The sequence below is a fragment of the Somniosus microcephalus genome, chromosome 6 (assembly GCF_052327205.1).
Source record: "Somniosus microcephalus isolate GS21.2 chromosome 6, FLI_Smic_1.0, whole genome shotgun sequence".
In the NCBI taxonomy this organism is placed as follows: domain Eukaryota; kingdom Metazoa; phylum Chordata; class Chondrichthyes; order Squaliformes; family Somniosidae; genus Somniosus; species Somniosus microcephalus.
In genome coordinates this window covers 85,016,824-85,033,656 of record NC_140992.1, presented here as the reverse complement: position 1 = coordinate 85,033,656, position 16,833 = coordinate 85,016,824, and the positions used below count along the sequence as shown (strand labels likewise).

The following is a 16,833-nucleotide window of genomic DNA, read 5'->3' as shown; positions in this document are numbered from 1 at the left end:
ACAAAAGATTACTGATCAAGATAAAAAATCACAGGATTGGGGTAATATACTGGCATGGGTGGAAGATTGGCTATCTAACAGAAAACAAAGAGTTGGGATAAATGGTTCATTCTCGGGCTGGCAATCAGTAACTAGTGGTGTTCCGCAGGGGTCAGTGCTGGGACCCCAACTCTTTACAATCTATATTAACGATTTGGAGGAAGGGACCGAGTGCAACATATCCAAGTTTGCCGATGATACAAAGATGGGAGGGAAAGCAGTGAGTGAGGAGGACATAAAAAACCTGCAAAAGGACATAGACAGGCTAAGTGAGTGGGCAGAGATTTGGCAGATGCAATATAATGTTGGAAAGTGTGAGGTTATGCACTTTGGCAGAAAAAATCAAAGAGCAAGTTATTATCTAAATGGAGAGAAACTGCAAAGTGCTACAGTACAAAGGGATCTGGGGGTCCTGGTGCATGAAACACAAAAAGTTAGTATGCAGGTGCAGCAGGTGATCAGGAAGGCCAATGGAATCTTGGCTTTTATTGCAAGGGGGATGGAGTATAAAAACAGGGAAGTCTTGCTGCAGTTATACAGGGTATTGGTGAGCCCACATCTGGAATACTGCGTGCAGTTTTGGTTTCCATATTTAAGAAAAGATAGACTTGCTCTCGAGGCGGTTCAGAGAAGGTTCACTCGGTTGATTCCAGAGATGAGGGGGTTGACGTATGAGGAAAGGTTGAGTAGGTTGGGACTCTACTCATTGGAGTTCAGAAGAATGAGTGGCGATCTTATCGAAACATATAAGATTGTGAGGGGGCTTGATCGGGTGGATGCGGTGAGGATGTTTCCACTGATGGGTGAGACTAGAACTAGGGGGCATAATCTTAGAATAAGGGGCTGCCCTTTCAAAACTGAGATGAGGAGAAACTTCTTCACTCAGAGGGTAGTAAATCTATGGAATTTGCTACCCCAGAGAGCTGTGGAAGCTGCAACATTAAATAAATTTAAAATGGAGATAGACATTTTCCTAGCAGATAAGGGAATTAGGGGCTACGGGGAGAGGGCAGGGAAGTGGACGTGAGTCTAGATTCAGATCAGCCATGATCCTATTGAATGGCGGAGCAGGCCCGAGGGGCCGTATGGCCTACTCCTGCTCCTATTTCTTATGTTCTTATGTCCCACCTCCCCCAGAACTGGTCCCAATGCCTCAGAAATCTAAAGCCCTCCCTCCTACACCACCTCTCCAGCCACACGTTCATCTGCTCTATCCTCCTATTTCTGTACTCACTAGCGCGTGGCACTGGGAGTAATCCGGAGATTACTACCTTTGAGGTTCTGCTTATTAATCTCATTCCTAGCTCCCTAAAATCTGCCTGCAGGACCTCATCCCTCTTTCTACCTGTGTCATTGGTACCAATATGGACCTCAACCTCTGGCTGTTCACCCTCCCCCCTCAGAATGTTCTGCAGCTGCTCAGTGACATCTTTGACCCTTGTTTTGCTACTTAACTATGTTATAAACTCAAAGTATTATATGAAAACAATTACAGAAATTATGGCTTTAAAATAGGAACTGACCTATATATGTGTGCCCTGATCCAATTACCCCTGCCCTCCAACTCTGCTTTATCTGAAGAATATGCTTGGCCATGACTCCCAGTCTGCAATACCACAGATAATTTACTAGTAATATATCAGAAGGCCTATTTCCCATGTCATGATTTTTGAATCATGTTTTTTATGTCAATAATTATTTTGGTAAAACAGAATAGGGGAGATTTTCCTGAGTCTATGCCTAGGCACACTGGATTGCTTGGGCAGAACGAATATCAGAAATTTAAATGAATCAAAGAGCACACCTGTAAATTTAAATCGAAAGAAAATTCTACACGTTGGACAGTGAAATACTTCACATGGTAAAATGCTATTGTCCTTTTAAAATTATGCATTCTCAACTTTCCCTGCACGATCCACTAGTAATATTAAAAAGATATGTCATTGAACATAGACTATATTGTTTGTTATAGATGCAAAGCAATCTTAAAATTCTGCATGTTTCTCCGTCCAAAACTGATCAGAACTTTCCAATTTACAAAGTTCCCTGGATAAACAACAGTTACACTCTAAATAATCTGAGGTTCTGTTTACTTAACAACTAGACTTTATGGTATTAAAGGGTCACTGGTCCACCTTACCAGTATAAAAATATATTTAACAATACATGGTATTACACGTCTATCCTCATAATGTAGTGTATCACCTCCATCAGTTTTCAGGGGGCTATGCCAGACTCCTCCTAGAGTCACAGCAAGAGACCAGCAGAAACCCCATGGAAGCTCAGGGCTTTTGTTTTACTTGAAATTTAACTACATTGGCATTTGATAAATGTTAGATCCAGCTGGAAAGCAATTATAAATAGAGACAGGCTCACTGGGATTCACACAATAGTCTTTAAGCAAACATGTGGGTTGCATATGAAGAATATTTATCAATAATACACTACGTATCTACATTATTAGTTTCAAACTTGTACTTGACACTTTTTATTGCAAAGTGCTTAAGTGTTACTTTCTTACTCCATTTTCTTACCTAAAATGCATATTTGGTAACAGCTATTAGCTTATTTGTATATTTTTGTTTGTAAAACTAAAGAAGCTCAAATCAAGGCCATTGATCATTACAAAATCTAAGCTGACACTAGTGCAGTACTGAGGGAGTGCTGCACTGTCGGAGGTGCTGTCTTTCAGATGGGACATTAAACCGAGGCCTCATCTGCCCTCTTGGGTGAATGTAAAAGATCCCTTGGCACTATTTTGAAGAAGAGCAGGGGAGTTATCCCCAGTGTCCTGGCCAATAATTAACCTGCAAACAACAACGCTAAAACAGATTATCTGATCATTATCACATTGATGTTCACGGAACCCTGCTGTGCGCAAATTGACTCCCGTGTTTCCTAAATAACAACAGTGACTACACTTCAAAAGTACTTCATTGGCTGCAAAGCGATTTGGGACAATCTGAGGTTCTGAAAGGCGCTATATAAATTCAAGTTCTTTCTTTATAACAGAAATATTGAGCAACTGTGTTGTGTATTTTGGAATCCTAACCATTAAAAATAAAGTCCAACTGGCATTGTGCATGAAGGTCAGCATGACATATGTATCTCATATTATGGCTGAGACAAACATGAATTAATTACAGTTTGGTTACAACTTTCTCTCTTTACAGCTCAATGCTGCCTGGCTATCTTTATGTTTCTCATCTTTGCTGGATACTGGTACATTGCTGCTGTTTATACTGTTTGGTTGTACCTTGATTGGGAGACACCAAATCAGGGTGGAAGAAGGTCAGAATGGGTCAGAAACTGGACTATCTGGAGTTACTTCCGGGACTACTTTCCTATTCATGTGAGTCAGTGTTCTTTGGAATTAACCTTTCATTGACTGTGGGACTGACTTTTACTTGAAAGATGAAGAGTGTTCAGACAACCTGCCTCATTCCTGCTGGAATCCCATTGGCCGCCATTCTAACTGCAGCTCGGTGACTGAGGCACCTGCCCAAAGCAGACAGGAACCTCATAAATTTATGCAAATTGGGGTCTCATTACGTCAGTGAAATCCCAGTTGCATTTTAGCTGAGGCTTGAGCGGGGAAGCCACAGCAGCTTTCCTGCCAGGTTGGCAGTTATCGGGAGGATAAAATAACCTTCCAAGGTAAGTGGAAATCTTTCCATTGTGGGGCCAGGAGGAGCAGAAGTGTTCCTCTGGGCCTTGCAAGGAAAACCAATGAGGCCGTCCTGAAATTCCCTCCTCCTGACTTACCTGCCGGTGGCGTTCGACCATCCAAACCTCCACTTCCACCTGCCAGCCAGATGCTGCTCTCCCCCCATTTCAGGCGGGCAGCTATCTGGAGGCATGCAGATGAGGCCTGGGACTTAAAATACCCTGGGCCTCAAACTTAGGCCTGCGAGTGCGTTATGCACTCGTCCTATCCCTCCTGCCCAAAGCCCGATGGTGATTCAAATAGACCCACTAGTTTGTGCTGTGCTTGTGAGACAGGCTAATCCTAAAAGTTATTTTCAATAAAAAGTGACATCAAGTTAGAGATGTATAAAAGACTTGAAGTTCACATTTTGGTCATCAAAATTTTATACTAAGCATTTTGATGTTAAAGAAGTATCAACCTCTTGCTAATGACACACTGACTAATTTGGAAACAACCAAATTGTTTTAATTGTGAGCCACAAAATTAGTTTTGTCTGTACTTGCCCAGATTTCTGGTTAGAGTGCTTCGTAAAATAAGTGTTCCTGTACTCTGTGGGGAAAAAAAGATCAATTTCTTGTTACAATTATGTTAACTGTCAGCAGACTTCTTTATCAGGCAGCCTCGCACTGTTAACCCGTATAGAAAAAAAATCATGAAATATATTAGAAAATTAGAGCTGGACTAACCCTTACTTTCCTTAAATTCATATAACAATCATACCATGAACAAATTAGTGATATATGCGCTGCAAGAAAATTATGAAGAAATTTTTTTTTTTTTTAATTCCGGTCATTGAACTTGTCTACATCCTTCACTGTTTAAAATAAAACAGTCTTGACCTGAACAAAGAAAACTTTGTTTTTGAGTGACTATCGCTGACATTTGATACTTAATTAATGCTTAAGGAGGAATACGTGAACACAGTCGTTTCATAATTCTCTTTCTGTAGTCAAGGAAGGAGGACAGGTTGGTCACCTTATGTGGTTTACATACCGTTGGGGTGTGACTGGTATGTAGGTCATGAAACTCAGGATAATGCAGGTAAAACCTTTCCACTGAAAATTTCTGTTTTATGGGTTGGGCAGAAGCTAGTGTTTCTTCTTTTCTTTTTCTTGAAGCCCTGTGGCAGTAGTTCAGTGCCAAGTAAGCTTCAGGTGAAGCAATATGACCATGCATACCAGAGGCTTTTATGTGACCAGATTAGTAGGTTTTGTATGCCCCTCTGCTTGTGGTTGCTATGTGATGGCTACAAATGTTGCCCTTCGCTGGTAGCATGGGGGTCTGTAATAATGTGAGGCAGTAGATGCCATATATTCTTTGCTGCTGTACTGTTTTGGGCCATTAAGAAGGAAGTCTTCAGTTTTCAGCATTGCACCTTGGACAGGATCACAATGACTATGCTTATCAGGAGGCCCATTAGTGCCTGATAACAGCTTTTAAAAGCAATTTAGAATTTTTTTCAAATACAAGTTTGTTATTGGAAGATAAAATCACTTTCTGGGGTATTCCTTTAAATTCTATTCCAGGAAATGGAAGGCCTGGTTCAATGTTGGTGTCATGCCAATTCTTTCATTCTTACATCCACCCACTCCTTGACACTGTAATCTGGAACTAGACAAAAATCCTATTTACATTTACAGCATATCTGGACTTTGCAAAATGTTTGAGTTGTGGAAACAACCAAGTAGTTATTTGAAAGGTATTTTCTTTGGCACTGGAATTTTAAATGCAATGGAGAGGGGGTATTTCAAACTCAAAACAAGAAACCCTGGTGGACGATTGGATCAGTTTTATTTTAAGGTAATTTTGAAATCCGTTTTAGTCAAATTCGCCTCTGGAAAATGGTGCATTTAAATCTTGGTTTTTAATCACACTATGCAAGGAACTGGCATATGGGACCATTTACTGGGGTGATGAAAGAACCTTCAGCTTCCTGGGTAATGCTTGAATTATTCAAATTTTAACAAATCTTACGTGATTGAAAAAAAAACAAGCTTTTCTTCTTTGCTTGTGGCAGAGAGCTCAGACCTGTGGGATTTAATGTTCAGATCTGTTAATTGTTACTCACTGACATGTCCACTAGGCAAATTCTGTTCATTGTGTGCGATCCTGTGATTTTTACCAGTGCTTTTAGGCCTACTGGTTTATGATGACTTGAGTAAATTGAATTTCATTTATTTTACATACGATTACAGGATATTCTGAATTTTCACTGGTGCTTTAGGGATTGTGTTTCACAATTCCATCCAGTTTTACATAAAACCACAAATCAGTGGCCTTGCTTATTGGCACTAGCAATTATTAATTTTGATTTTTTTAAAAAGTAATCTGTTCTAGCATCTAAAAAATATCCTCACCTATCCCAGATGTCATTAATAGTCCCAATTAAAAAAATTAACAATCAACGAATAGGGACTGGAAAAAAGGGTCTTGTGATTTAGATTATGGTCCCCATCAATTTGCTTGTCTCATCAACAACTTGCTATACTAATGGTTAAGGATTTTTTGTAACTTAAAAAAAAAGATTGCTGATCATGGGACTCCCTTTAATGTGTGGCCCTAATTTATTGTCATTTCCATTCACCTCTCCTGTGGTGATCTAGGGGTAACACTGTAACAGGTATTTTTTTGTGATTTATTTTTCAACATGAGGGCTATCAGTGTAGAGTAATGGCATACGTTTCTACTTTGGGTACTCATGACTAGAAATTCCGTAATCTTTCTGGGGTAAAAGTGTGGTATTTCTGGCATAAGAGGTTGGAATTTGGGACATAACTCAGATATTGAATTGATTCTGATTTCTCTCCATTACAAGCTGAAGAAAACAACTGATTTGGATCCACAGTACAATTATCTGTTTGGATTTCATCCGCATGGGGTGCTTGTGGCTGGAGCTTTTGGAAACTTTGGCAGTGAGGCTACAGGCTTTCGGAAATTGTTTCCCGGTTTGACGTCATATCTGTGCATACTGCCATTCTGGTTCAAGATTCCTTTTTACAGGGATTACATCATGTGTGCAGGTAATGGTTTATATGATTTGTTATCTCCAGTCTCATTCAAACCCAGGACTTTTCAATAAGTTAAACATTTTCAGTTAGCTTGCTTATCTCATTTTATGCCCTTGTAATCCGCAAAAATAAAAGTGAGTGGATATTTTATTCCTAAATTAATAATGTAGCAACTTGAAGTGGCCTGAATTCATAAATCAGATAGAGCAAACTGACAATTGAAACTTGAAAAGGGACACTACAGCTTAAAATAATTGTAGATTAAAGTTTATTTAAGAAGTTCACTTCCATTCCCTTTAACTTTCCTGGGGCTCCATATGGTGAATGTGTCATCAGCCCTTAGATTGGCACTGAAGGCCTGATTTGCCGCTGTGCTCGCTATGGCATATTTGAATTAGAAAACCAGCAAAGTTTGGAGCAAGTTAACAATGGCACGCTACATGGTGAGAACTACAGGGGGTAATTTTAACCCCACAGGACGGGCGGGGGGTTAAAAATTCAAAAATGGGAAACCCAACCCCAACCAGCTTCCAACTTCCAACCCACTTCCGGTTTTAATGGAGGCAGGTTGCGGGGTGGGCAACTAACCAGCTCTCCAGAGGTGGGTCCCTAATTTAAATATTTCAATGAGGTTCAAAAATTAGCTGTGTTTTACATTTAACGCCTGCAGGCCGGGTTTCCCAAGGGTCGGGAAATCTGGCAGCTGAAAGGAGGTGAGAAAGGCTGGATCCAACAGGTAAGTGCCTTTACAGCACTGCTTGTGGGCCAGGAGTAGTAGGAGTGCTCCCCCGGCCCTCCAAATAAACCTGTTTCCCACTCCACGTGATCGGAACCCCCTCTCCCAGCGATCAATCCATGCTCCCCCCCCAACCAATCTCTCCATGGCCCCCTCCCCCGATCTATCCAGCCCGCAATCTATCCACGGCCCCCTCAACTCACAATTTCTCCCTCTCTTCCTCCTCTCTGCTCCCCGGCTGTGGCCTGGTGCCGCAACTGTCCCACCTAACGTCCAGCCAGCCTACCTCTCAATCTGGCTGGCTGCCAGCTGGGAAACGCAGTCCAAAAATTTAAATCAGGCCCTGCCGTTAAATTCGGCAGGAGCTCTGGGAAACCTGTACTTCTGGGTTAGCCGGTCGTTACATCGCCTCCCCGCCAATATTGGGGCCACAGTGTACGTCGACAATCTTGCCATTGCAGAAAGTCTGGGAAATTGCACCCAAAATGCGCTTGAAATTGCTCTGGTTAAGTTATGATTCAAGTTTCTGCTAAAATTAATTTGCATAATCACAAATGTGAAATCTTCCATAAACCAGCGCAATCGGGCAGTGTAATAGAATGTAATTGTTTATTTTTTTTCTTTCCATTTAAAAAGTATTCCTTGATGTATTTAAGAGTGGTAACCTGGTGCAGTTTTATTAATACGGCTGAAAATGGCTTTATCACCAAAAATAAGCATTTTCAATAAGGGTCCTCCACCAGTGAGTAAATTGATTTAAAAATCACTGAAAATAACTTTAAAAAACTAAACTGAAGCATTTAATAGTTTCATTGGTATAGATTAGTCAGTTTCATAGTAAATTAAACACTTTTTGTTATGAAAAAACTTTTAAAACGCGCCTACTAGTGCCTGTGCACCTAAGAAAATGAGCGCAATTTGAAGAGCCTCCTCGAACGAGCGGAACCGTTCAATTTTGACCTGGGGTATGGCCAGTTTTGTGGGTGGGGCTTGATTCGGATGAATTGAATCTTGAACCAGTGTAAAAGATTGCAGAAAACAGGAGCGTATGAATGTGAATGTAAGTGGTTTTGGGTATAATTCACCTGCGTTTTAAATTCCTCCACCTTTCGCACTGGTTCAGTCGATTCCTCCCAGATTGTGCTGGAGTCTGGGTGCAAAAATAATGGAAACAAGCAGAAACTCTACCCCACAAACACTTAAATGAATGCATTTTGTATCATTGTATCATTTGTAGATTGCTTTTATTATAGATCTGCTCTTTAGGAACTCTCCATACTTATAATGGAGACTGTTTCTTTTATTCACCCTCAATAAACAGCAAGCATGTATTTCTATTTTGTTATAGGTCTAGTCTCATCTGTGAAGAGCAGTGCTTCTCACATTCTAAGCAGGAAGGGAGGTGGTAATGTGGCTGTCATTGTGATAGGTGGTGCTGAGGAATCTTTAGATGCAAGACCTGGAGCACTAACTTTGAGAACCCTTAACAGGAAAGGATTTATTAAATTGGCTATAAAATGTGGGTATGTAGACATTCTGTATGGAAAAATATTGTCCTTTTAAAAATATTATCCCTGTTGATGCATGTACAGGACTTTTATAACTCAGTAAGTGGATAGTTAACTGTTTGTGACACCAATTTCCTTCCCTCCTGTTCTTAAGGTGTTGTCTCTTGCTAAAATATGATTCCAAAGGTAGCCCTCCAGTACCTTGACCGAGTGATAATTCTTCACTTGTGTGCCTAGACAGTAAATTATGATGGTAGGGATGTGTGGGGGATCACAGCCAAGTGGAATCCTGCTTGCATCCAACGTTAATACACATATAATTTCCAGCAGGTGTCACTGATTAGAAATCAGGAGCGGGAACAGGTGCTGACGTTCTTCCGCCGCTCTTTCCTAATCTAAGGACACTGAAACTAATTATAGCATCTTAACTGTTGCCCCAGCTGAGATCAGCTATCTCGACTGAGAAATCAAACCAGGAATCCTCTGACATCTATGGCTTACTTTTACTTCAGATTGGGTTCTTCCTCATATAGTGAACTGTTTTTCAGTAAAGTACTATGTCACTTGGCTAATGCTATTACAACCTGTATCTACTGTTAACACTTCTCAATTATTACTAAAATATACTCAGAAAAATTCCTGTTTCAGAATGTAAAGCTGCACTGCATAATTTGGCAGCCAGATTGATACTTCACACTTTCCATCAACAGCTATAGGGGGGAAATGGTAATGTAGCTAAATAAGCCCATAATGGAAGAGTGGGGTAGAGCGGGAGGCAGAGTACTGGGAAAACTTCACACATAAGAAATTTAAATAGTAGAAGTAAATGGGGGTAGGTTGATGCTCTTTTTTATTATTTCAATTATAATTAACCTTAAATAACATTCAGAAGCTTACTTAAGTTGTACAAGTGACAGCATGAGTGTATCTATAAACATTATTATGGATTGAAGTGGCATAAATGACTTAGAAAACTGTAGATTCTTTTATTTTAAAGCAGCATTCCCCAGTAAAAGGACAAGCAGGTGAGCTGCTTCCAAGCCTCAATCAATGCTGTTCTTGCCCCAGCACTTGGGAATCACATGAGAGCAACTCTGGGCAATGCTTCCTCTAACCACCCCCTCCACGCTGCTTCACTTGATGCCACAATCCAGGTTGTATACCAATTATGTGTTAAATTAACACGATTAATTTTATTCCTTTTAGCAAGTTGTACTTTTAATGTCAATGCCAAAATGTTAAAAATTTAAAAAATGAGATCATGAGTATCTAATCATTTTTAGAAGGGACCAGAAAAGTAATCTTCCAAATAAAAACAAATTTATACCTCCTTGTCACATTTCGGGATTTTTTTTTAACCCTTTTTCCACAGAAAGATGGTTTTAAAAAGAGCTACATTGTATTTTTTTTAATATAGTCTCCCCTCTGGTTGCCAAAACAGGGAGATAAAAATAGGGACAAAAACATACACTCACAGTCTCGTTTTTAATCAGTAAGATGCTAGGTGGATATTTTGCTAATGGTAGAATGCAAAAAAATTAATTCAAAGTTATTTTGCTTGTTAAGCAAGATGCCTCACTAATGTGGGGAAGTATAGCATTTTCATTGTTTTATTTTATATTGTTACATGAAGGTAAGTTGTGCTGATTGAAATAAGTGAGTGTGTCTATAACTCTTGCTTTGTATGTATACTTGCTGCCTGAGAAATAAACAGATTAAGATTTTCTTCTGGCCTTATCTTATCCAATGTTTTCTCGGTCTACCATTTAAAAGATTGGAGATGCACACATGGAATTGTGTAAAGGAAACAAATATCCAGTTCAGACCATAAGGGGTCCATCCTATCATTATGTCCCTGAGTTGTACTATTGTATAGTTAGATATTTGGCAGTTCAGGCACACTTGTGAATGTAAGGTGCAGGGACTAATTATGTGACTGAACCCAAGAGATAATCTAAGGCAAGACCCAAATTTGTAACACTGTCATTGGATAAAACAATCAAGAGAGCCAGATTTAACCGCTCAACCTTATGTTGTTCATTCTGCTGTATTAGGTAAAACTTCAAATAATGAAACCTGAATTTATGCATGTACATTAATTCTCATCTCTCTTTAGGGCACACCTGGTCCCAGTCTTTTCTTTTGGGGAAAATGAACTCTTTAATCAGCTAAACAATCCCAAAGGGTCAATTCTTCGGGCAATGCAGGAGCGATTACAGAAGATCGTGGGGCTTGCACTGCCACTGTTTCATGCCAGGGGTGTCTTCCAGTACAGTTTTGGGCTGCTACCATACAGGAAACCTATTTATACTATAGGTAGGAAAAATCAGAAAATATTGTCACAACCTGAAAAACGGTGATAAAACAGTTTTATCTGCATACATTACACACTAATGTTGCCAGTTAATCAAGTTGCCTCAGTACACATTACCTTCTTCACTGGGAGTGGGATGGCCTTGGACACAGCCTTTGATGGTCATGATCTGTGCTACTTAGGAAATGCCTAACCAGATGTGCTCTGTGGAGTGGGAGTGGTTATATCACTGCTGCCAATACGAGGGATTATTGTGCAATTTTCAATGAAATGCTTTTCATTGGCCTAATGTGGCTAAGTGTGTTTGAATGTCAGTGAAGGCTGGGATTCACTTCTAGACTTCGCTGGTTTACTTCACCACAAAAACATTACCCAATAGAAGTTTTGCGAATTGCCACAAGTTGCTGGATGATTCACTCCAGTTAGCCTTGCGAAAACTTCAGCTTGCCCTCAACCTCTCCATGAGCTTCATGAAATGTTTTTCAATATCTCCAGCCCAGAAAGATAATAATTGAAACTGCAGAGACTCATTCCTACAGTAGTAAATTGTTGTCAGATATTTACTTTTTTTTAAATGTTTTCCTTACTTTTCCTTTCTGTCCCTTTTTTCGCTCTCTCACAATCCAATCATTCTTTCCTACTCTTTATTTTTCTTTCTGCACCTGATTTGACTCAAATTCACTCTATTTCCTTCTCTGTCATTCCTGTTTCTTTCTCAATCCTTAAATCTCATTGCTTAAGGAGATAGTCTGTTGGTCTCCTCGTTCACCAAGGTCCCAGATGCCCTGATGCCCTCAACATGCCATTAGCAGCACGCACTTCCAGCAACTTGTAGGGCAAAATTTTTTTGAGCTGAAGGGTGAGGGGAAAAAATCAAATGAACTGCTCCAGCAAAACCTGGGCCATCATCTCCATCCTAGAGAATAACTGTATCCAGGCCTTCCATTGCTACTCTGTAAAATCTACAAAGGACTTGATTTTTTTTAACTCTTTTTCTTGCCCCTTTTGTCACTGGTCTCCTTGATACACACATGTATCAACTTTTTTTTTATTCATTTTTGGGATGTGGGCATCGCTGGCAAGGCCAGCATTTATTGCCCATCCCTAATTGCAGTTGAGATGGTGGTGGTGAGCCACCTTCTTGAACTGCTGCAGTCTGCATGGTGAAGGTACTCACACAGTGCTGTTAGGTAGGGATTTCCAGAATTTTGACCCAGTGACGATAAAGGATCGGCGATATACTTCTAAGTCAGGATGGTATGTGAACTGGAGGGGAACTTGGAGGTGGTGATGTTCCCATGCGCCTGCTGCCCTTGTCCTTCTAGGTGGAAGAGGTTGTGGGTTTGGGAGGTGCTAACGAAGATGCCTTGGCGAGTTGCTGCAGTGCATCTCATAGATGGTACACACTGCAGCCACGGTACGCCGGTGGTGGAGGGAGTGAATGCTTAAGGTGGTGGATGGGGTGCCAATCAAGCGGGCTGCTTTGTCCTGGATGGTGTTGAAGCCAAGAGGATAAGTTCTTCACAGTCCTGCACTATTCGGGACTGAATTTAAGTACCCCTGCCTGGCATAAACCGGGGGTGGAGGTGGGAGGGAAAGTGGCCTGTAAGCAGCGTCAGGTCACTTAACACCCCATTTATGATGGTGCTCCAACTGCTGCCATCTTGGGTAGGGACCTGAGGTGAGCACCCGCCTTTTTCAGGCAGGATGGTACTTGTAATATGGAAATCGGAATCCTATGACATACATTTGCACTGCTGTTGAGCAGCCTAGCCAGCAGTCATTAAAGGTACCACTGGAGGACATGTAGAAAACAAAGCTTTTTTTTAAACTTCCACTTTTGTAGGGCTAGGAGGAGCAGAAGTGCTCTTCCTGAACCCACAAAAAGACCCTGGCCCGTGCAAGGACCCCCTCGACATCGCCTCCCCCCACCCCTGGCTCTGACCGTTGGTCTGCTCCATCTACAAGCCAGCCAATTTCCCGTCCTTCCCAACTGGCGAGCTACCACTGGGCACCAGTTTAGCACTCGCAGCTAACCAGCCACATGTAAATGAGGCTCAAGCCTCAAAATGGCATACTTGCTTTATCCATTGATCCATCGACTAGCCCCTTCAATAGCATCTGGAACTTTATTTATGCTGCTGTAACTGCCTAAAGTAATGCTTAACAGCAGCAGAAAATTGCAGTCGGCTTCTAGATTAATCACTTTCAGAACAAAAATCAGTATTTTTCAATTTTTCAGTACTATGCCTTTGTTTGAATTCAGAACCATAAATAATCTCTCAATTGCAGAATATCAAAGCTTCTATCATTATTTTAACATTAGATTCAAGAGGTTTCAGAATAATAAGCAAAACTTCCTTAATGTTACAATAATTCTCATACTCCTAGAGAAGATGGCATTCTTCTGAAAATTGCTGACTAATGGAAGAATGAGGCAAATGACAGTACGTGAATTACTGCTCATGAGTAATGCTCTGTTGCTTTTGTTTTACAGTGGGAAAACCAATCATTGTGCAGCAAAACCACACCCCTTCAAACCAAGAGATTGAAGCATTACACAGAAAGTATATTGAGGCATTAAATAAATTATTTGAAGAACACAAAGCTCAGTATGGAATTCCAGAAAGAGGCCATCTCCTTTTCAGTTGATTTTTACCTTTGAGCACCTGAATTCATACACAAAATATAATCGCACTGTAGGGGGTAATTTTGACTTTGGGGTGATAAGTACTTAGCTGTAGATGAATCCTAGATAATTGTTTAATTTTTACGACCCTTTTTTATTATCCCATTTGCAGAGTTGGTCTATGGCATTTAAACAGTTCTACTTCAGCTGATAAACATTGATGTGGAAGCATTGGTGTAATGTCTGTGTATGCAGAGCATTTGATGAACTGCACTTCACAAATAGTAGTAAAAGAGATATCCTTTGATAAGATCAACCCTATCAAATTGGGCATGTGCTAAGTGAGCCTACTACTTGCACCACTCCATCAGCTGAAATGGAGATTAAAAAAGCTTTTCCAGAGAGCCTTGTATAATGGAATTATTTTAAAATCAGATTTCCCAAAAATGTTACCTGTAATTCATAGAGAAGTACTTATTGTTATCAAAGTGCCTCTTCAAAATCCCCCGAGGTACAAACAGGAAAATAGATCAAAACATTTACCACATGACTGTAAATACCACAAATGGTTTAACAATTGCAAAAAAGTCCACATTTTTACCAAGCAACCCTTACTTATAATACAACCATTAAAATGCCTCAATAAAATAATATATATGCGTATATTGTAGTCTCTGACTGCAACCTTTTTACCTCTGGAAATTACAATCCAAAGATCTGGCTTATGTTTTTTTAAAAGAGTCATATTAGTATTAATGACTCATGTTTATTTGTTTGTGTTTTTTAAGTAAAATTAGCTAGTTCCAAAAAATTGGTGGGGGAGAGGGAATGAGAACATAGAAAAGTATCATTGACATCTGAAGAATTATAAGTTTAAAATAACTATGTAAGGAAAGCAATACATCTTTAATGCTGCTATTACGTTTATATTGCTAATTTTGATTTTTCTTCTAAGGGCATTAACTATTTCTGTAAAATGCCCAATGCGGTTCAGTCCTGTAATCAAAGTAAATCTGAATCCATCTAATTTAATAGCTCTACAGTGTGTTTTCTTTTTAAATAAACCAAAAAAAGTTTAAATTATTCCTACTCAGATTTATTTCTTTGTTCTACAGCATTTTCCTCTATTCTGCTATCAAAAAAGCTTGACAAGTTCAAGTACTTTATCTAGCTAATAATTATGAATTCAAAGGTCATTGGAATTTAGGTATACCCTCTAGGTTACTTGTTCATATCTTAGTCAGCTCTTCCATGTGGTGACTAATAGTCTCGTTACTGTGAGAGGAAGTTGATTTTTTTCATTTGTTTAACTAAATTGCAAAATGCATACTCTGCCAAAGGCACACTATTTAAAAATAAACTATTCACTAAACCAGTTTAAAGCAAGTGTTTAGTTGGACTCCTTTTGATATTCCCACCGTCACAAAATATTAGAGGCTACCATTGTGGCAGAATGTGCTGCATCTTCAAGGCCACTGCCAGCAAATTAAGGGTGGCTATGTAACTGTCAAATAAGTAGAACATCAAAAATCTGCCACGTAAAGGATATAAAGACCCAAAAGCACTATCATGCTAAAATCTCGATTTGCTAAAAATCAAAGAATTGTACAGTATGCTTGTACTACATTATTGTGTACAGTCCCCACCACTTACACCGTCCTCGTTGATCCCGGACAGCCGCCTATCTCAGGCAAATGGCATTAACTATTTGCCAGTACCATAGCTGTCAATTACAAAGGCACCGCTTAAACCGTATAAAGTAGGCAGGCTATACCGGACAGTTCAAGCAGCTGTTCAGACACCTACCTTCCACCCTCATTCGCCCTGTAGCACTGTTTCATTGCATTTAAATCACCCCTTATTAAGTGTTAATTTTTGAAAGACATCCACAAACACGGCAGGAGTGATGCAGGAACTTTGAAATTGACCAGGGCAGTTTCATGTTTATTATTTAATGTGGTTCACTGAGTGGAATTAAAACCATGTAGTCTATACTGGCATAAATACTACAGTATATGGCTTGGAGATACATTAGTACGAGGAAGGAGCAATAACTCAATCTTTTCTGCTTTGGGCTTTTAGAAGACAGTACTTTTGAGCAGTGTGATTTTTAATTTTACTAATGCTACCGCATTATATTGGCTATCGCGTATAGTGGGCAAATTGCGTTTACACAAACGCAATTTAAGCGATGGGGACTTTATGTGCATTGTGGGTGATTTTCATCATTTTGTTTTCAAGTCTGCAGTATATTGTAGAATAAAATAAACTTCAGCCCCGTAGGAGGTCATTCAGCCCATTATACTAATGTTAGCTCCACATCAGAAGTTTCAGTTTTCTGCTCTTTCCATCTTGACTATTCAATGAGCACCTGTGGTGTTTCAATCCATATTCTAATAACTCAACATGCAAAAAACGAATCTCCCCTTTATACTTTTAGTATTAATCCTAAATTTCTGCCCCCTTGAAATCAATTCACTATCCAGTAGATTTTCCCCTAACTGTCTCTGCTCCAGCTCCAATACTACAGCCCCAGTTATTCAAGTCTCTTGTCCTATTTTTTCATCCCTCACATCACCCAAGGATATCTTATGTCTGCATGCACTTCCTGTGTATAAAACGTTACTTCATGCTGTCACATTTTGCGTCAACGTTTCCCATTATAAATTCCTCTATGTCCACATTTATAACGGAAACTGCTGTTGTAAACTTGTCAGTGTAATTATACCCTCCCACCAGTGGTGGCACTGTAACAGCCCAGTTTTGCATCTCTCATGTCCTCAGCCTCTTCTGCAGCAAAGTTCAGATGCCCCAACCAACTCTATTTCTCTGTTAACCAAATTGCTATAAACTTTGTTAGTGTTAAGTCTGTGGGTTGTATTGCAAATAA

The 16,833-nt window shown here is 39.9% G+C and overlaps 1 protein-coding gene across 1 annotated transcript in view; it reads left to right on the top strand.

The window, feature by feature from the left end:
- Positions 1 to 15,026, top strand: part of LOC147115856 (2-acylglycerol O-acyltransferase 1-like) — a 32,518-nt gene extending 17,492 nt beyond the window's left edge. The window contains exons 4-8 of the mRNA XM_085990484.1: positions 3,213 to 3,391; positions 6,564 to 6,768; positions 8,841 to 9,015; positions 11,117 to 11,316; positions 13,812 to 15,026. Coding sequence (XP_085846610.1) covers positions 3,213 to 3,391; positions 6,564 to 6,768; positions 8,841 to 9,015; positions 11,117 to 11,316; positions 13,812 to 13,966 — 914 coding nt within the window. The 3' untranslated portion in view covers positions 13,967 to 15,026. The remainder of the gene's footprint in view (positions 1 to 3,212; positions 3,392 to 6,563; positions 6,769 to 8,840; positions 9,016 to 11,116; positions 11,317 to 13,811) is intronic.
- Positions 15,027 to 16,833: the final 1,807 nt, after the last annotated feature.